Source organism: Taeniopygia guttata, chromosome 4A (assembly GCF_048771995.1).
Source record: "Taeniopygia guttata chromosome 4A, bTaeGut7.mat, whole genome shotgun sequence".
Lineage (NCBI taxonomy): Eukaryota > Metazoa > Chordata > Aves > Passeriformes > Estrildidae > Taeniopygia > Taeniopygia guttata.
In genome coordinates this window covers 7,394,511-7,411,469 of record NC_133029.1, presented here as the reverse complement: position 1 = coordinate 7,411,469, position 16,959 = coordinate 7,394,511, and the positions used below count along the sequence as shown (strand labels likewise).

Below are 16,959 nucleotides of genomic sequence, written 5' to 3'. Positions count from 1 at the left end.
TTTTTCCCATGCTGCTAAACTGAGGACAGATTTGGGGAAGCAAAGCACCCCAAAAAACCCCCTCACACATCTCTCTCCCTCAGATTTAAGCAGAGCACTGAGGTACTGGGGCTGTCACGGTGCTGCCAGGAGGTGATGGCTGATGTGCCTAAGCAAAGCACAGTTAGAGAGTGTGAACCCACTTCCCAGTGCTCACCTTGGGGGGCTTCTAAAAGCTTGACAAGCACTACTGAGATATTTCTGGAGAAGGATAATCCTCTAAACTGGCCAGGAAGAAGACAGCCACGCACAGAGCCTTGTCTTTGAGTGCCAGCTGCTCCCTGCAGCACTGGAGGGAGGGGAGGCAGATGGAGGAGATGGGCTCTGTGCTGGGGTTTTGCCCTGTCCACATGGCATCAGCTCGAAGAACAGCCTCCCATGAAGATCTTGCTCCTTTCCAAAAGGGCCTGAAACACCCTTTTCCCTCCAGTGTGCCACCCTGCAGCTGGGAAAAGCAGCAGCTGAAACTATTCTGTGAGAAGTCTCTTTTTATTTTTCTCCCTCCCCCTCAATGAAGACTCCAGCAGCTGAGCTCCAAGCATCAGCTTGGGCAGGTTAGAGGGGCTTAGCAGGGCTTTAGGAGATCCCTGGCCTCTGGCTGAAGCAAGAACCCCCCTCAAAGTGGGGGGAGCTTCCAAGTGTGCAGGGGTTGAATACTTCTGAACACACCCTGATGTCCATTAACACATCCTCTATAGCTAAGAGCACCCACACAACACGATCCCATCAATGTTTCATAAGCTGTAAACAGACCTAAAAGCCAAGAGTGTCACCATTCTTTGACCTGGGTCAGCACCGGCCACCTCTGCTCCCTCTGGCCGGTGTCAGGCACCTAGGTGAAATACTTGGAGGCCCCTCTGGAAATCCTCTCTTCAGCAGCGCTGGTGGCAAAGGACACCTCCTCATCCTCCTCATCCAGCTGGAGGCTGCCCGAGGAGAGCCGCACGCGGGCCATGGGCGAGCGCAGCACGCGGCCGTACAGGGAGCAGTAGTCGGCGGCCAGCAGGTCGGGGTCGGAGTCGCTGGACTCGGTGCTGCTGCCCAGGCAGCGCTCGGTGGAGCGCCGCGGCCCCGGAGCCAGCCCGCGCTGGGCTGGGACGTGCCAGAAAAGACCCCCTTTGCGGCTGCTCAGGGCAGGGCACGGCCCCAGCGGCCTGAACTCAGAGCCGTAGGGGAAGCGGATGGTTTTCATGTCCGACTGGCTCCAAGAGCGCTTGGGAGGCTGCTCCTGAAGGCCGTAATCGAAGGAGCGAGCCAGTGACCTGTTCTCCCCCACCACGCTCGTGCCCATGGCTGTGCCTGCAGCCTCACCATGGAACTGCCCAGCCTGGGGCCCGCTCGGGCTCTGCCGGGGGGGTTTTGCTGCCACAGGGCCACTTGCACCAGCTGCTCCTGCTGGGTCCTCGCCCGGGGCCAGTGCAGGGCATGGGGACTGCAGTGCCCCGTCCAGACAGAGCACAGGGGGGGCCGGGGCCACCGCGGGCAGGGGACAGGGCACATCCGTGTACACCAGCTGCCGGGCGCTCACTTCCCGCATGTTGCCCACAGAGGTGCTCTTACTGTTCCCAGCAAACTGGTGGGGCCGAAAGGATGTCAGGGGATTCCTGGCTCCGAAGAGGTCGATGGGCTCCCAGGCCCGTTCCATCTCCAGCTCGGCGTAGAGGAGGGGGAAGGCAGACGAGCTTTTGGAGTGGGGCAGGAAGGTGGGGGATGCTTCGGGCTTGGAGCGCTGCAGCTCGGCGGCGAACGTCACCTCCACGGTGGAGCTGCGGCGCCGGCTGTCCAGGCTGGGCTCGGAGCCGTGCACTCCGTTGGCGTGGTAGGAGCCCCGGCTGCCGTAGGCCAGGCGCAGCTCCTCCACCTGCGCAGGGCACAGAGGGGTGGGGGCCAGGTGGGAAGGGAGCCCCCAGAGCTGAGGGTCTGGCTTGGCCTCCAGCCGGGGCAGCAATGCCAAGACCCTGGCACAGAACTGCTGCTGGTGCCATGGGGACTTACCTGCTTTGATACATCCGTCAGGAGGTCCGGGGAGGAGCGGCACTGCCTCTCATCGTAGCGGGATGTGTAGTGTTTCCTGCAGAAGAAGAGCATGTCTGTATGGGTGTATGGCCAGGAGAGCCCAGTCCCCTCAGGCACCCCCTCCCTCCATGCCCCCCGGTACCTCTCGAAGGGCAGGCTCTTCATCTTGGCCTTCCTCCCGTGCTCCAGCAGCTGCCGCTGAGTCCTCCCACTGCAGCATGGAGGGAGAAATGTGAGCAGCACCATCAGCCCCAGCCCTGGGCAGGCCTTGTGCCCCATTTGAGGGCATGCAGCAGGGGGTCTTTCCAGGAGAAGTCACTGTATCACCCCCTCGGATTCAGACAGGGCTGACATAAAAGGGAGGCTCGGAGCCATCCCCAGGCCCTTCCCAGCCCCAGCAGTTTGGGTTTCCCCATGGAATTTACCTGTAGCGGAAGCTGGATCCTTTGCTGCACAGAAGGGCTTTGGGCTTTGACTTGGGCTCTTCAGAGAGCCTGAAGAAGGCGTGGTACTCCACACACGTCTTCCAGAAGGCCTTGCAGGTGTCCCGGCTGGCCATAGTGAACTCCAGCGTGTCCTTGCACAGTGCCTGTTTGCCAGAGACAGGACAGCCGGGGTCAGGAGCACGGGACAAGCTCTGCCATTTGCCCCCTGATCCCCCAAGGGTCATATGGGCTGTCAGTGGCTCCAGGCAGTGCTCTGTCACCTCGCTGGGGACACAGGAGTAGCACATGTCGCCCTCAAGAAGGAGCACCATCATGAGCAGCAGGAATGGGTTTACTCAAAACTGGGGACTTTGTGTGGCTGACCTTCTGTGCACAGCTGTCTGCTCCCGAGCCCAGCAGCTGCCTGTGGTGTGGTACTTACAGAGATGTTTGCATGGAGCTTGATGAGAAAATGCTTCCTCTTGAAACTCAGTTTGCGAATTTTGGACCAGTTGAAGGTGTTGATCTTTGTATTGCCCTGCAAGGACAAACACAGCAATTACAGCTGGATAGGGCAACCTGTAAATACAGAATGCAGTGGGCCACGGCCTGAGCTCACAGGACACTGCATCAGACTCCAATGCAGCTCTTGCAGCTGCTGAGGTCTGGGGGAAGGGTGCTGGGGGGTTTGGTGTTTGACTGCATCAGTTGGTTCTACAAGTAGAAATTGAGGTTCAGGGCTTAACTCTGCCTGCTGAAGCTCTTTGCAAAAGTCCAGGATCCCCAGACAAACCTCAGAGAGGTTAAGGCAGGGAGTCCTATCTGTGCCAGCTCAAATATGATGTGAGTTAAGGCAGAATAAGTGCCCCAAAGAAATAATATTCTCCCCTCTTTTGCTGGGAAGTGTAGCAGTGCTCAGCTCACCCCCACACCTTTAGACCGGGTTTAAGCACACATTACTCTGTTATCATTTTGCACAAGGTTAGATGCAGCTACATGGCAGAACCAGGAAAAATCATGTTACTGCACTCTGTGGCACCAGGACCGTCCCAGCTTTCTGCGAGAGCCCAGATTTTAATGGGCTCACAGATGCTCTAATTATGCATGAGGAGTGTTTATGGCTCTGAATAAATAACCAGGTCTGGCAGCACTAATTACCAACAGCAGACCCACAGCTAGGTTTTATGTTTGGGTTTGTTGGGGTTTTTTGTTTTTGGTTTTTTTTTTTTTTTGCTGTGACAAGATGTTCCCAGGTTGAAATCAGCTGGTGTGGGAGCAAGTCTGTATTTACCGTGCAGCTCGGCCGTGATTACAGCGTTATGTAATTGCACAGACGTGGGGGGCTATTTTCGCTGGAAGATTACACGGTGAGCACATGTGACAGAGCCGTGGAACCTGTGCTGCTCACACGGCCACCACGCTCGTGGGACAAGGGCCAGCAGAGCTGGGGCACGTTCGGCGGCACTCTGGGGCTGAATCCCACAGCATCCCCTTCACCCCCGCCCTGTGAACACATCCTTAGTAGGATTTGGGGCTGTCAGAGGGAGGAGGGTCACCTCCAGCTGGAGAGGCCATCCCCGAGCCCCGGGCTCACCCACCCGCAGCACCAGCACGCCCATGTGTGTCACGGCCAGGTTGATCTGTGTCCCCTCGCCGTCGCTGGCGGGGTGCGGGCGGATCCCGTACATCTCCAGCTTCCTGGCCACGTCCAGCAGCTGAACGTCCGACTCGGCCGGCGACTTCCCCCTGCAGACACGAACGGGCAGGGAGCGACAGGAGTGAGAGGGGAGATGCCGAAATGGGCTGGGAAAAGGCATTTTGTAGGTGCAGAGGCTGGCGGCACACCCTGCCTGCTGCCGGGGCTGTGTGCTGCCCTACCTGTGCCTGCGGTGGTAGCGCAGGATCTTGTTGTCCAGGTACTCCTGGTTGGGCAGGTACCTGTGCGTGGCCAGGTGCTGCTGGTCTGTCTCCTCGTGGAAGTCGCCCAGCTCGGCTTTGGGACACGGGAGAGGGGGGTTAGGGGTGAGGGGTGGGTGCAGGGGGAGCCCCGGCTGCTCAGCCAGAGCCCGTCCGTGCGGGGATGGAGCTCTGGCCCTCCCTGCAGCTCGCTGGCCCTTACACTGCAGCAGGTGGGAGACCAGCAGCGCCGCGCTCTTGTCGCTGCAGGGCAGCCGCCCCTGTGCCAGGTCCTTCTTGATCTGCAGGGTGAAGAGGTACCTGTGGGGGGGACAGGAGCATGGCCTGGGGGGAGCTGGGCGCTGGGCTGAGCCCTCAGGCCCGTGCTGCTCCCATCTCCCATCCCATGGATGCACATCCGCATGAGCGTGCAGCCCCTGCAGAACGCTGCAGCTGTATGACCAGTACATCCCTGTCATTGAAATGCTCATTAGTAAATTTCAAAATTAACATTCCTTTCTGTTTTGGAGGGCATTTATCTCTCTTGAGGCTGAGGTTCTGCAGAAGCGCTGTCTTGGTATTATTCTTAGTCACTGTTTGCTTTCTCTAAAATTGTAAAAGCTAACAATGTCATTTTTAAAAATAAAACTAAAGTTGTTCTCTCAGAATGCTGCTTGAGGCAGGAGCTAGACTGAGCAGTCAGACTCTGTGCCCAACTGCTGAAGTGTTTGGCAGTAAACAAATTGCAGCCTTGTAAGACAGCTGATCCTTCAAGTGGATTGTGTTTAAAAACAGAGGATCAAGAAAAGATATGCTCTGGTTTTGTTCTGTAAAGCTGAATACTTAGGATAACCGCTGCACACAGACAGGCTGGGGTGGATGAAGATAAAGAATTAACACATTGCAAAAACACAGCACTGTGTGGTAAGAAAGTAATAAAACAAGCACTGTACCTGGTCAGTTCTTCTCTCAGGTGGCCGGGGTCCACTGGGAAAAATTTCACCATAAATTTGAAAAGAACCTCCTTAGGATCTTAAAACACAACATCTTCATAAGTTTTCTTTTACATGTCTATTGAGAACATTTACAACTCTCTTCACACATGCTGCCTCCTTACAGAGCAAATTATCTGGACCCTTACAAATCAGGGACTACAGCCTGCTTCCCCAAAACCAGCCTACCCAGGCCCCCGATATTACCAATATTCTCCCAAATATCCAAATAGAGATTTGGATATCTAAAGAATATGAAAGAGAAAAATGTCCCAGCAATTCTTTAAACTGCAAAAATCCCTGTTGGAGGGATGTCACACTACTACACGAAATAACTCACACATGGACACTAGATGCAAAAGAGGGAAAAAAAGAACTAAAAGAGAGGATTTTATTTTCTGACTCCACTATATATAAAATAGCAAAAGTGACAGTGGATTGGAGGGTGAAATTGCCACTTCCCCAATTACACTAGTCAAACCAACAGTCCATCAATTCTCTGCACCCACAAAGAAAAATACAAAACAATCATTATTTACATGAACAGTGTGAGAAAATTCAGTAGAAATATGTAAACATCAGAAGGCATAAAGAACTTTTAGAACTTTAAAACTCTCAAAAGAACAGGGCAACAGAGGGGGATTCCATGTAATGGTGCCAGGGAGCATGGCCAGAGCCTTGGTGTAATTGCCATCGCTGGGGCTGTGTTAAACTCAGCCCTCCAAGCACTTGGGATGCAACAACTCCATAGGAGGCTTCTCGGGCAAAGGCTTTTTTGTGGGATGAGTGAGAACAAGCAGCCAAGCCCAAGGCAGAATGTGTGCAGGGAGGGAGGGAGGCAATTAAGTAAGCACCGATTGTCACAGAACACCCTGGGATGGCTCAGAGGACAGGCCAGAAGGCACTTGGTAAAGGAAATAGGTGCCTGCAACAATTCCATTTGTGCTGCACCCAGAAAGGGAAGGCTCCTTATCAGGCTTTCCTCTTTCAGGGAAATTCATGCAAACACTGTTCTGCAGCCTCCCCATGGCAAAGACTGGGGTCATGGCCCCAGGCTCTCAGTCACCTCCCAGCCATCCTGTACTTCGGGAAAATATTATGGGACAGAAAGAGGCCTGTGCTGAAAGCAGCACTGTGTTACACCGGTCATGGCCAGGCAGAGGAGGTGGGCCTGAATTCAGGTCAGGCTCTGCAGCATCTCCCTGGGGCTGGGGAGGAGCTGCAGGGCAGAGGGGGGACCCTGCCTGATGCAGGTGCCTGGGCCACTCTGAGCTGCAAAGGGAGAAGGAGGGCACACAGGAGCAGTGCCTGTCACACTGCCAGCACGGCCACTCAGCCCCCTGCTCCCCTGCCAAGCTGTCAGATTATTAACAGCTCCAGCCTAAAATGGTGCAGATACCAGATTGCAAAAGCAGTGGTATTTCCACGGGATTTTGTATGGACTGAGGTGTCCTTGCAAACAATCCTGCCCAGCCACACCCTCTAAAATGAGCCTGGTTAAGTGCTGGAAGCCAGAGATCCTGTCCCCCAGCAACAACACTGCATGAATGTGTCTGTGCTAGACTGTCACTGGTAATGATTTATGACAATTCTGTTCTTGAAATACTTACTTTTGACTTGCTTTGTTATGGGTTTTAGTGGTTCCAACCAGACCTGAAATAAGGCAAAGAAGAGCTGGGTAAATAAACAGCACAAGAGATGAGGAATAAAAGCAGCACAGCATGGTAGAATGCAACATGAAAATGTTGGCCAGCTTGGCTGCTGTGACAAGTGTCCTGCTGGGCAGTGCCACATGGATGGCTATGGATAGACCATGAGCTGTAGATATCACAGGGGCTTGTGGCTCCCCTCCCAACTCAAAATTTTCAGGGTTTTTCTGCCATCATGGCAAAACTTTCTATTTAATTTTCCATTTGGAATTTCGAGGAGGTGCTAACAATCCTCAGCCATGCAGGCAATGGCAGTTCCAGGGGCCTGCACTGCCGGCTGCACTCACCTGGTTCCCAGCCTGGCTGTGAAACTCCAGCCCAAAGTACTCCTTCTCCACGAGGTTGAGGTGGCTGCAGGTGAGGTTGAAGAGCCCTTTCCCACAGGATTTTTGCTGGCAAACAAACACAGCACAGAGGCAGCAGGTTAGGCAATGCTGACAGCAGCGTGATGGGATTTCAGAGAGGTGGGGAAAAGTTTCAGCTCCCTCCCCTCACCCCTTTCCTGACCATGTGTGGCAGCAGCTCTCTGGCCACAGGGAGCAGGCACAGACTTTCCCAGGCATTGTCCTGGGGAGGGCTGGGAGAAGATCAGAGAAAAGAATGAGAAACAATCCTTATCTTCACTTGCTGCACCTGCTGTTGTGAACATGTGGAATGTGTTATGGAGATTTGTTTACCAAAGGGTGGTTTCTTAATCGGTCAGTGGTGATGGTGTTTGGATTCAAGGACCAATTGGATCCACCTGTACTGTGACTGTCTGTAAGGGTGATGGGTTTCTTAATAAGTATAGAATAATAGTGATTGATCAGCTTTCTGAAAATCATGGAGTCAATGCTAATTATTACCTGGCTGGGGCCTGCAGTGACAACCATGCAGCAGCAGAACCTTACTCAATAAATGCTGTTGGCTTCAGCATGTACAACAGGACAACTGCATGCTGTGCTCCCAGCTTTTGGAAATCAGATTCCTTCCCATCACTTCTCTCCCTTATTAAGGAACATAAACCAGAAAGGAGAGCAAGAGAAAATAAACCATGTTTTGATTCACTGTTTGCAACTATCCCTGTCTGGGCAGTTCTGTCCCTGGCAAGGCAGTGAGTGATCCCCAGGACGAGCACCTGCCTGAACCAGGGACAGCCATGGCCAACGTGTTCATTAACAGCCAACGGGAGCAGACCTCAAACCTGTGCAGTGAGTCCTGTGTCCCAACAGCTGGGGATGAGCTGCTATTATGGTTAATGGTAATTAACAGCAACAGGATCCTGTGCCGTGGGCTCTGAGTCATCTGTGGGCTTTAGCAATATGAATTAAGTGGTGCTACAATGCTGATAAGGGAGGCCAGGCTGTAGTTATTCCCAGTAAACAGAAACACTTGGAGGGTGTTTTCTTGACTTGTTGCCATGCTGTATGACCTGGCTGGAGAACAAACCAAGAGGCTCTGACTCTGGAAAATGCTGCACAAAGCACCAGAAATTAAAATGGCAGTGACCCACCCCAACAAAACCCTGATACGCCTTCATCAGCTTGTGAAAAGCAGACCAAAAAGAAGTAATGGTTATTGCAAAAGCAGGCTGGAGCAGAGAGGCCAGGTTAGACAGCTGCTAAATTATCACATGTTGGGTGATGGAGGGAAAGACAGGCTGCAGCTCCCTGTGGCAGTGGCTGTCCCCAGCAGGGATGGGAGGGACCTGGCTGCTGGTGGTGATGCACTCTAATAACCACCTTTCAGGGCTTCTCCTGGGATGAAATTGCTGGCTCTGTGCTGAAAGGCTGCAGAAAAGTGATAGCATAATAACAGCATTTGCTCTGCAGCACTCCCAGTTCTCCTCAAAATTACTGGATCACAAGGGTAATTAAAAAAAATTATAAATGTTTTTTCCCAAGCTAGAATTTTCTAGCATGAAAGGCCTTGGCCTTTGTCAGGCAGCCAGAAAAGACAAGCATTTCTTACTGGGTTATTACCTACCATATGTCTGCTGGCATCAACCCACTCTGCTCCAAGCCAGCACTGCCCAGGGCAGGCACCACGGGACAGGAGCAGCCCCAAACCCAGGAAAACCTGCTCACTGGGAGACACAGCCCTGCTGCTGCAGGGGATGCTTTAAAAGAGCCCTTCTCTTGCAGAGTTGTGCTTGCAGGTGTCCTGGCCTGGATTTTGGGGTGCTAAGGCCAGTGCTTCCTCAAGCACTGGGGTACAGTTTTGCTCAGCAGCATCAGCCCTGCACTGCACCAAATGAGAGAAGTGGGTCTGTGCTGGAGAAGCACAGGGCAAGGCACAGGCATGACATGTGGGGCTGTTTGTCCCTTGTCCCAGCCTACAGCTGCCTCTGGGAATGATACAGGGCCAGGTGAGCACCCACAGGCAGAAACCCCAGAGCAGAAAGTGAAAAGGAGAGCTGGACTTGCCCTTCACTCCTCGGTGAAAGCATCTGGGACTGGGAGCAGAACCAGAAAGCCAGAGGCACTTGCAGAGGCAGACAGCAACACGTGCAGCACACGGGACACACACATGGCCACGTCCCCAAAGGGACTCTGGCAGCACCTGCAGCCCAATGGCAAAGCCCAGTTCTGCAGCACTCCCACAGGACAGGCTGCTGCACCCAGATCCTTGGTTTAGGGGTGAGCAGCAGCTCATGGGATTTGCTGTGATCTTCTCCCACCACCTTGGGAGATGCCTGCCCTATCAGGGGTGCTGCAGCCAGCACGGAGTGTCAGGCACCAAAAGCCACCAGCCTCCCTGTGCCCTCGCTCCTCTGCCAGCAGGCCCACACACCTGGCAAGGAATTACCAGCTTTACAAGGGACACATGACCACAGAGACTCTGTCCTTCACTCAGCCTCAGCAGATGGTTTTTCTGGGCTTCTTGGTTTGCCATCAGCATCCCAGGCCCAGCCATGGGGTGCTCAGCAGGGAGGGCACAGTGGCACATTCAGAGATGTGCCAAGCCCGTCCCAACCCTGCCCTGAGAGCTCAGACCTGTTATGCCAGGAGCCACCTCCAGTGCCCAGCTGAAGGAAATCCTGGGAACTCAGTGGTGCCAGCTGTCAGCAAGGAGGCAGATGGAGGCAGAAACCTTCCTGGGTCAGCATCCAGCACCAGGAGAGGAACTGGTTCTCATGCAAAGCAGCCTGGAAAGGAGACCTTGCTGCACATGCCAGCAGCTGTGACACACACATGAGGCAGGTAGAGATGTTTACACTGAGCAGGAGGTGCAGGGGGAGTCAGGCCCTCTGTGTTTTCTTTCTTTTGTCCTCTTCCCTCCCATTAGACTGAAGTACTCCTCATTCAAAAGAGCTTTCCAAAGTCAGGAGGGGTTTAGGAAGAGTTGCTTAAAATATCTGCTCAAAACTTAGCCCAAAGCACTCCTTTTATACTGGAGAAGTCACTAATTCAGCTACTCATTTATTGTACCCACACAGCAGCAGCAAATGCATGAAATGCCTAAAAGGGGTTTCCAATACCATTCCATGCTAAAAAAGGGAATGACCAGGAGTTCCTCTAATGGAAGCTATTTGCTGCAATAACATGTCGTGCAGAGCTGTAGTGCTGTGTTTTGAGAAAATAAGAAAACAGATGGAAAAAAAAACGCAGCAGCATTGTAGCAGAAGCATCTTCTGAATTGTGTTTCACTATAACCTGATCTAATCAATGCGGGAAGGAGGGGAAGGCATTTTAAAATGACCAGTCTCATTTTCAAACTGACTCCTAGACTAGAACAGATTAATTAAACTGAATCAAACTATTTCCATACTGTATCAAGGGATGGAATTGCCTTATAATCCTCTTTTGTGCAAAATACTGTCACAAAGAAATGGAGCTGTGCATCTGAGAGCAGCTCTCAAGCTGTGCTATAAACCACAGAAGAGGACAGTAGAAGAAAAGCAACAGAACTAGAAAAAAAACCCACTTTATATTAAACACTCTGCTCCCACAGGAGATGCAGGTAAGTACTAGAACAAATCTACTTTAATTAGCTAATTCAATTAGCTGCTGTGATTATCAAACCCTAACCAACAGTAAATGTGCAATCACACTTGTAAAAGATGCTTCTAACACGCAGTCAAGACAAACCTACTTTCAGTTATCTGTACACATATGCATAAATCTAACACCATAGATATTAATACTTAACATTTTAAACCTAGTTCAGATCTAGCATTTGTTAAATGTGAATTATTAATCACAATGTGCTGTGGGACACTGCCATGCAAAAAATAAGGTAGAGTTTTTTTCTCAGCTATTCACAAAACCACACAGGTTTTTTTTCAACTGAATGCCCAGGAGAAGATGTGTGCAGATGTTTCTCAACAGGGATAACTTGGACAAATATGCTATTTTTATTCTGTTCCCAGATTTTACTTCCTTGCTGAATGTTTACACTGGCAGCCAGACAAACGAGAGAACTCGACAATTGTCAAGAGCATCACTTAATATTAACTGATTTACTAAAGATCACATCGGGTAAGTAAAAGCCATTCCTCCTTCTTCATAAATAATGCCAATAACAGGGAAGCATAGGAGTGTGTTGATACCAAAAAACACTTACCAATTAGTACTAGAAAGCTTAATTTTAAATTTGAGATTGGTTTTCTTGTTTGTTTGCTGGGTGTTTTTTTTTTTAAAGCTTAAAACAATAAGCTATCAGAGACCATGCAACAATTCAGAGCAGCAATGACTTAATAATTAACACCAAAAAAAAATCAGTAAGAATATGATACCCACTTACATCAACTACAAAGATCTTCTGGGAATCATCCAGGAACTGGACTTTCAGGTGCAGCATCCTCGGGCACGGGCTGGGTGTGCAGCAGGCACGGCAGTGCTAGCAGTGTGAGCCAGCAGCTGGGAAGGGAGCCCTGACTCCTCTTGCACACATAATTCCCTCTCAGCTGGATGGAGAAGGCTGCACTCACTGATGTGGAGCAGAGGCTGGAGCAAACGAGCTGACTGCCTAAAAACTAATTTAAAAAAAAACCAAAAACCAAACAAACCAACATCTCCCTTGGTTTAAATGTCACCACTGCAATAAAAGATGTTTTCTGCCTGTGAATTATGGGTGTATCAATAGGGGGAAGATTGGCAGTAATGGGGCTGAGATAAATACTCAGCTCTTCCAGCTGGTGGTGAGCAATGCGAGGGCAAAGCAAGGCACGGTTGGTACCACAGGGTCAGGGGAGAAGAGCTGAGCATCTCTTCTGCCAAAGTCACCCTGCAGTGAGTGTCACCCCTGCTCTGCTCTGGTTAAGGGAGAGCAGCTGGCTGGCAGCTGTGCTGGCTCCATGGGGTGGGCAGATCACGTCCTGTCCACTGAGTGATGTGTGGATGGGCTGATGTACTTCACCAGAGACTGGAAAATGTTTCCCACTGGACTCAAAACCAGTTGCGAGTCCTTCCTGGAGAGGCAGAGGAGAACCTGCCCCTAATTCCCACTCACACCGTGGTTGAGTAGCTTAATGAAGTCTCACAAGCCTTTGAGACAACCTGGTTCCCAGCTCAAATCTGAGAAGCCCATGTCCCCACTCCCCAGCCCATCGTGGGGGCCATGAGGAGTTCTCTGACCCCTCTGGTTCCTCTCACCCATCAGACACCACCTCACTGAGCTTCTGGTGAAAGCAGCCTTTGGGCAGGAGCCCCCACTTTCAGAAATAAATGCACTGAGCAGTGCCAAAGGCAGGCTCTGGACTGGCATAGGGGATTGTTATTGCTGCTGCTGGAAAGTCACAACCACACACAATCCTGGGGGACCCAGAGTGATAGAAACAAACAAAAAAACAGCAACAAAAAACCACAGCAAACAAAAAAACCCCCACATTTAGTGCTGCAGAGATTTTGCTTGGTGCTCTCTTGCCTATTTTTATTGAAACTTTCACTGTAAGTCACTTCACTCCATTTGCTATGGCCTCTCTTTCACTTCCCAAACATTCCTGAGGAAGTCAAGACAGAGGCCATCAGGGCAACATACCTTATCATCTCTGGTGCAGAGAGAAAGACCATAAAGTTTTTTATCCACAGAAAAAAGTATAAGTCTTCTGCTAACCAAGACAAAAAGGAGCCTGAAAATCAAAGCCAACCTGCTTTTCCCTATGAAGCTGCTCCACAAATCAGCTGAGCCCATTGTGCTCCACAGCCAGGAGGGGATGGCTGTGCCCCCTGTGCCAGCACCACGGAAAGGACTGAATTTGCAGATCTGCACGTGGCCCTGGGCTCTGAGCACTTTGTGTCACAGGACAAGGGCAGCATCACGTACAAACCATCCTGGGGGGGCTGAGAGCACTTTCCCTCTGCAGCTTAAAGTGTTTGTGCTGTCAGATACTGACAGGCACCAAGGAGAGGAGCAGCTCTCCTGTGAGTGCCTCTCCTGTCACAGGCACAACTCTGCACTGGGAGCATGGAGGGACGCTGGGCTGGCAGGAGGGATCTATGGGGGTGCAATAGAGGAGCCCCCAAAGCCCAGAAGAAGCCAAATCTTTGCTGCAGGCTTTCCTGGCATGCCAGGGCACTGACCCTGGACTTCACAGATGCTGTTGGAAGCTGGGCACTGGCCAGCCGGGCTGTGGGCAGAAGGACATGGTTTATTTCACGACCTTGCTATGAAGGAATAAGGCTGTTTTTGGTCAGACAGGAACTCTGGCCATCCTATCAAAGCTATCATCCTATCAAAACTATCCATGGATACAGCATGGAGCCAGCAGCAACAGCAAACAGGATCAAGCTACGTTAACAAGAGCTTTTTGGGATAGGGTACTGAAGGACAGCAAGAAGAGATGTGGGACAAGCAAGGTTTGCTTGGGGCATGGAGATTGCTGCTGTCTGAGCAGGTGAGGAACCTCTTTTATCCCCACCTATCTCCTTCTGGAGGTGACTTGGGGGCCAGCTGGAGCAGCACACAAGGGGAACACCAGGAGCAATGCAAGCTCCTGGCCTGAGCCAATGCCAAAGTCCAGCCTGGTATGTATGTCCTCCCTATCTGCAGGGGCAGGGAAAAATGAAAATTGTTCAGGAAAGCACAGAACCTGTGAAGGGCAAGCACAGCCCTAGTGGCAGGTGCAGAGGGGACCCCAAGCAGCAGCACCAGAGCACAGTGGGGCCTGAGGAGCAGCATGGTGGAGTCAGTTCTGCTTCAGGGCTCCTTGCTCAGCCAGCTCAGCCCTTGATTTGAAATACTCTGGACCTCACTACCACCATCCTGCATTGCACCAGGAAGGACTTTCTTCCACCAAGTGCATCTGACAATGCATATTAGGCTGGATGCATTGTCTCAGGGTCTTCTTCAGCCTCTCAAATACCCTGCAGCTTGCTGGGATGGACTGAGCAGAGCAAGAAACAAGAAGTTTCCTTCCTCCCAAACCCAGTTGCCGCTTTTTCCAAGGAGAAACATCCATCCCAAACATCCACGTTTGGGAGTTTCTCCTTTGTTCCCTGTCAGTGTTGGAGCGAGGGCAGAGACAGGGCAGAGAGCTGAGCACTGCAGCTACACCCTGCAGAGCCTCCTGGAAGGGTGAGCCATTGTCACTGGGCAGTGACCAGCCAGTTCAGAGCTGCTGTCCTGGTTTGGGGCTGGGGATGGGCAAGGAAAAGCCCCAAACCTCCCCCCTGCCTCCTCAGAGAGCAGCAGGCTGTGAGAGAACAAACCCTGGACATAACATGCTACCCCTGCATCACTGTGCATTGCTGTCCCTTAGGTTTTGTCATGTTTATCTTCATGTTTGGTTTAGTGGAAAGGAAATAGATAAAATCACTGAATAATCTGCCAGGGGATTTTAAACACCACAGTCCAAGAGGCAAGAACCCACACCCAGCTCGCTGCTGAGCAGACAGAAATGAACACTTGAAATGCCAGACAGGACTCACCCAGGTGGACTTTGGTCAGCTGTGACCTTTCATACACTCACATTTCACCTCCCCTTCCTCAGCTGGAGCTGCAAGCACGACATCCATGTTCCCTCCTCACCCAGCCATAAGTGCCCCAGCTGCAGGGCCAGGGAGCAGCTCTTGGCTGCATTACTGAGAGCAGACTCTGGCACAGCCAAAATCCTTCTGAACAGCTCCAGGCCCACAACAGGCTACCCCAGCTGGTTAATGGATCCAAGGATGGCACCAGCACTGTAAGCAGGGACATTTATTTCCAGAATAGGGTACCTACCACATTCCTGCTGCCCCTTCGAGGAGGAATGGCTTCACTCTCAGCTGGGGTCCCAGCTTATACACAATTGCTTTAAAATTTTTATAAAATGTACCCCCTAAAAACTATTTTCAAAAAAGAAAGCCTGAAAAAATTGAGTTTGTTAACTTGAGAAGAAAGGAACAACAATCACCTGATTGATGCAGAGCCACTCCAGAATGGATCAGCTGTGTTCCCAAGCTAAAGAGAAAATGAAGAGTTTGCTAGAAACTGCAGAGAAGATCTGAGTTAGGTCCTAGGGAAGACCCTTAAATTGTGAGGCAGAAAGAACACTGGAGCAGGCTGGAAAAACCAGAGTTGATTTAGACACACCTGTAGGGGACAGTCCAGGTCCTTCTTTAAACCTTTAACAGTGACCATTGTTTTACATTTTCTCCACATTATATCTTGAACATATCTCAATGCTTAGATCTGACTTGCCATGTCCTGCCCTTCTAAAAACTTGTGCCTCAAAACTGTTATTTTTATTGAATATAATAAATAATGATACATTCACATTTTCATCAAATTTTGCTTACCATCAGCTAAATAATCTGACATCAGTGTCCTGAAACTCATTACTCATAAGTAATCGCTTGGAAAAGGGAAATAATTGCATTTTTTATTTTGTGTTTAGGTGGGGTTCACCCATTACCTTCCAACTGCAGGATAAGAGTTCTCTGAACAGCATTTGGATATCAGAAGGTGACATTATGCAGCAGCATTTTGCTCCAGTCCCACCCAAGGCAAAATTATTGCATAATCTCAAGGAATCACAGAATTAAAGCAAATCTTATTCTTGTGATTATATTTTTATTTCAGCTTCAGCAGCTAAGGTAAGTGGCTCTTTTTACCTACCTGCAATAACAGAGTAGGAAATCCCAAATAACCTCGATTATGCACTAAAGACTCCAAGCATAACTGCAATTCCAGACACCTGAGAAAATTAACCTTAGGTGCAGAACATTCTTTGGAGTCCCGAAGCCCTGAAATATAAATTTATTTCCATTTCTGCTCTGTTTTCAGCCCGTGTTTGGCTCCTGGGCCGGAGCAGCGCCCGCTCTGAGCCGGACCATGCCAGGACAAGGCACTCGCTGCCTCCACACTCCCTCTCGTGGTGCTGGTGGTGCCCCACAGCAAACACTGAGAGGATGTGCAGGGATGAGCAGGTCACTCCAGCAACCACCCATAGGCACTGCTGACTTTTCCTCCTTTTTCAGATTTTATATGCTATGTAAAAACTATTACCAGGACTGCAGGAAACAGCTTGCTGTAAGCAAATACAAATAACAGCACAAACTGTACAATGAACTAAATACTGCCCTGACTCTGGTGATATCCAGACCACTTTATATCATTTTTGATAAGCCAGTTGCACTGTGTTGTTGGCACAGCTATATAAAAAGCACTCTGATGTTTAATTCAAACAGGTCACTTCAATGACACGAGAAAGAAATTTATACAGCAAGAGAAAGCCTCTTAAAAGTATTGAATCAAAGGAGCACTGATGCCTCCAAGAACTTGGGCACTGCCCAGCATTCAGTGATTTCCAGCTGGGGAGAGGCACCTGGCCACTCCTGTGCAGCAGTGCACAGCACTGGGATGGTCCCTCTGTTTTTTGCTGTCCTTTATTTTTTCACACATGCTGCTGCTGGGCCGCTTGCTGAGCATCAGGAAGGATCCTACAGCCAATGGCTTCATCTGAGGAAGCTGCCAAATGGA

The 16,959-nt window shown here is 50.8% G+C and overlaps 1 protein-coding gene across 2 annotated transcripts; it reads right to left on the bottom strand.

Annotated features, from left to right (window-relative positions):
• Positions 1-740: 740 nt before the first annotated feature.
• FRMD7 (FERM domain containing 7) lies at positions 741-11,966 on the bottom strand. 2 transcript variants are annotated; one of them, XM_030272541.4, is made up of 12 exons: positions 11,803-11,966; positions 7,365-7,469; positions 6,979-7,021; positions 5,330-5,408; positions 4,600-4,697; positions 4,359-4,473; positions 4,079-4,226; positions 2,923-3,018; positions 2,481-2,644; positions 2,198-2,266; positions 2,035-2,110; positions 741-1,900 (listed from the first exon to the last, which is right to left on the bottom strand). In XM_030272541.4, exons 1-12 carry the CDS (start codon positions 11,857-11,859, stop codon positions 872-874), a joined length of 2,079 nt encoding a protein of 692 aa, XP_030128401.4. In that variant the 5' UTR covers positions 11,860-11,966; the 3' UTR covers positions 741-871. The 2 variants fall into 2 exon arrangements, with proteins under 2 accessions (XP_030128401.4, XP_072785199.1); XM_072929098.1 differs by having other exon boundaries at positions 4,359-4,697.
• Between the last annotated feature and the right edge of the window lie 4,993 nt (positions 11,967-16,959).